This window comes from Amaranthus tricolor, chromosome 6 (assembly GCF_026212465.1).
Source record: "Amaranthus tricolor cultivar Red isolate AtriRed21 chromosome 6, ASM2621246v1, whole genome shotgun sequence".
In the NCBI taxonomy this organism is placed as follows: domain Eukaryota; kingdom Viridiplantae; phylum Streptophyta; class Magnoliopsida; order Caryophyllales; family Amaranthaceae; genus Amaranthus; species Amaranthus tricolor.
In genome coordinates this window covers 27,116,462-27,119,260 of record NC_080052.1, presented here as the reverse complement: position 1 = coordinate 27,119,260, position 2,799 = coordinate 27,116,462, and the positions used below count along the sequence as shown (strand labels likewise).

General features: G+C 26.5%; 1 protein-coding gene across 1 annotated transcript; it reads right to left on the bottom strand.

The window, feature by feature from the left end:
* Nucleotides 1-1,060: 1,060 nt before the first annotated feature.
* LOC130815400 (uncharacterized) lies at nt 1,061-1,942 on the bottom strand. The gene has a single exon (XM_057681862.1). The coding sequence runs from the start codon at nt 1,629-1,631 to the stop codon at nt 1,209-1,211; it is 423 nt and encodes a 140-aa protein (XP_057537845.1). The 5' UTR covers nt 1,632-1,942; the 3' UTR covers nt 1,061-1,208.
* Nucleotides 1,943-2,799: the final 857 nt, after the last annotated feature.

Genomic DNA, 2,799 nt, shown 5'->3' with positions numbered 1-2,799 from the left:
ACGCAATAGCATCCATTTCTCATTTTTGTCACCCTAACTAAAAAATGTTTTTTTTTTCAAAATTGATTTATTAATATAAATTAAATTTTTTTTTTTACTGATTTCCTAACAAAAAAATTAACTTTTGTAAAATAATACTCCCTTCTATTCACTATAATTGTCCAATTTGGTTTTTCCGCGTTTGCCACAAATCGTGTTTAATTAAAAATTATAAAATGCCAATTTAATAAAAAATTTTATATTGAAAAACGAATCAAATAAGATTACACTTGACTACGTTTTAACTAATAGTTTAAGAATAAAATACAAATCAAAAGCGATCGATAAATAAATTCAAACAATCAAATGGGACAATAATAGTAAATAATACTCCCTCCGAACCAATTTAGATGTCTCATTTGCTTGGGCACGGTTATTAAGGATGGTTGGGTCCATTAAAAAGGGTTAGTAGTAAAGGGTAAGTAGTGAAGGGTAGTTGGGTAAGTAAGGTATATGGGGGTATATTCGTAATTACTTGTGTGAACTAAAGATATTTAGGTATAAAAAGATTGACAAAAATAAAAATAGGACAACTAAAAAGACTTTGCCAAATAAGAAAATGGGACAACTAAATTTTAAAGTATGCCAACTCCCTCAATTTTAAAAAAGTTCTCATTTGTCATTTTAAATATTTCATTTATTACTTCCATTTTTATATTTTTTCAACTAATTTTCTTTTAATAATTTTTTAATATTTATGGCCATAACTTTTCCTCCATTAAATTTATTATTCAATGGAATAACATATCCACTATCTAAAATATTATATTTTTCTTAATTTTGGTAAATATTCCTTTCTAAAACTTCATTAAGCAAGGGGGAGAGAGTATTTTCTAGCAGTCAAACTTTATTCTATAAGAAGTATTAGTACTTGATAAATTACTATCTGAAATAAATTATTATAAATTCTCTAACATTATAATCAAAATCAACTAATTAAATTCATAAACTACCAGCAATCATCCCTTTCGCAAACCCAAATAAATCCATATATATGAAGAAAGACGGGAATTCAAAGACCTGAAGTAAACACGGTTTAAAACCCATAAAATTGCATCAGAAGGTGATAATTAATTAACATAATATAGATGAAAATTACTACTACACTTGATAAATATATCATCACAAAGAAACCCAATTGACAATTATGCCCCCTAACTTCTTCCACCTCAGTCCTCAAACGCAGAAATAGGGTAAGAACGTGAAATACCAGTAGGGGTACCAAATGTAATTTTATCTGAATTAGGATCATCAATACAGATCTCATTCAAACTAATCCAGATCAAAATTTCTTTAGCTTTCACTCCATGAAGTTTCTTCATTTTTCGATCTTCAACAAAGGCTGTCACGTGCTTATCATATGACACCAATTTTCCAATCTTCTGGAATTTGTGCTGAATCGCTTTTTTTTGAGTCAACCATACGAATCCGGTCGACCGATTGTATCCGACTTCTTCGATGCTATCCATGGGGAGAAGACCGTTGGGCATGTTGATTTCTTGTAAAAGTTCTTTTGATTTTTGCTTGCAGATCTCTGCTCCGGTGTAGATTTCGGCGTTTTCGCGGTGTTTTTCGATGAATTGGGATGACATTTTTTGAAATTTGTTTTGGGATTTCTTGGTATTGATTTGTAATGTGAAGTTTTGATATGGAGTGAAATGGTTTTTGGTTTATATAGAGGAGTTTCGATTGGAAGTGTTAAATTGTTGATGATGGTTTTAAGGAATTAATTTTGTTACTTGTAGATTTAGTTGCTGATTATAAAAAGAAAAATGCAGTTAACATTTAATAATTAATATATTGTGTTGTTTTGGACTTTGGAATTGGATTCTTGATCGAGAATCGAGATGTATTATTTACGCGTATTCGCCATCTTGATACGGGGTTGTTTGAGAATGGACTTCCTTAAAAAAATTATCATTGTAATTTTAAGTATTTTATATGTTCTTTTCATAAAGAATTTTTTTAATTATATTATAAATTTTGGATAAAATTTTTTTATTTATTATAATTTTAATATTTTAAAAATATTTTAATATTTTTTTACTTTATTTTAACATTTTTATATTCTTTATGGTACCTATATATTTCTCATTAACTATATAAAAATATTTTTTTATTAGTTGTGGTATTTATATTTTTTCCAGTAACTTTCTTTTAATATTTTTTAAATATTTATGGTCTTCACTTTTTCTACATCAAATTTGTTATTCAATACAATAATGTATCCATTTTGTTGAATGTTTTATTTTTTTTAATTCCGGTGAATATTTACTGTGGGAACCTTATTAAAAAAATGAAAATGTATTATTTTTATCAATTCCAAAACTTAAAAGGACAATTCTAAGATTTAAAAAATAATATAAGACTTAAAAGTGTTCAATTCTAGCATTTTGGAATTGACATTTAAAGTTATTGACTTTGACAATTTTAAGACTTATAAGCTCAATTTCAAAACTTAAAAGTCTAATTCTAAACTTAAAATAAAAATTTAAAGCTTAAAATTCTTATTTCAATTTTAAAATAAGATGACTCAAGTCTCAAAGTTGATAATAAAAACTTTAAAATTGGTCTTATATTTAAATCTTAAAATTGTTTTTTTAAGTCTTGTATTTAACATGTTTTGAAATTGGCATGTCACAATTTTAAAAATTGACTTTCTTTTTTTAATCGGTTTGGGCCAATCGTACGGTTTAGGTGTCTCACACGAGACTCATTGTGAAGTTTTTAAAAATTCTTTTATAAATTAGCAGGTCAATG

Excerpts from the sequence above, each read along its gene's own strand:
- LOC130815400 (XM_057681862.1), bottom strand. The coding sequence starts at position 1,631 with ATGTCATCCCAATTCATCGAAAAACACCGCGAAAACGCCGAAATCTAC.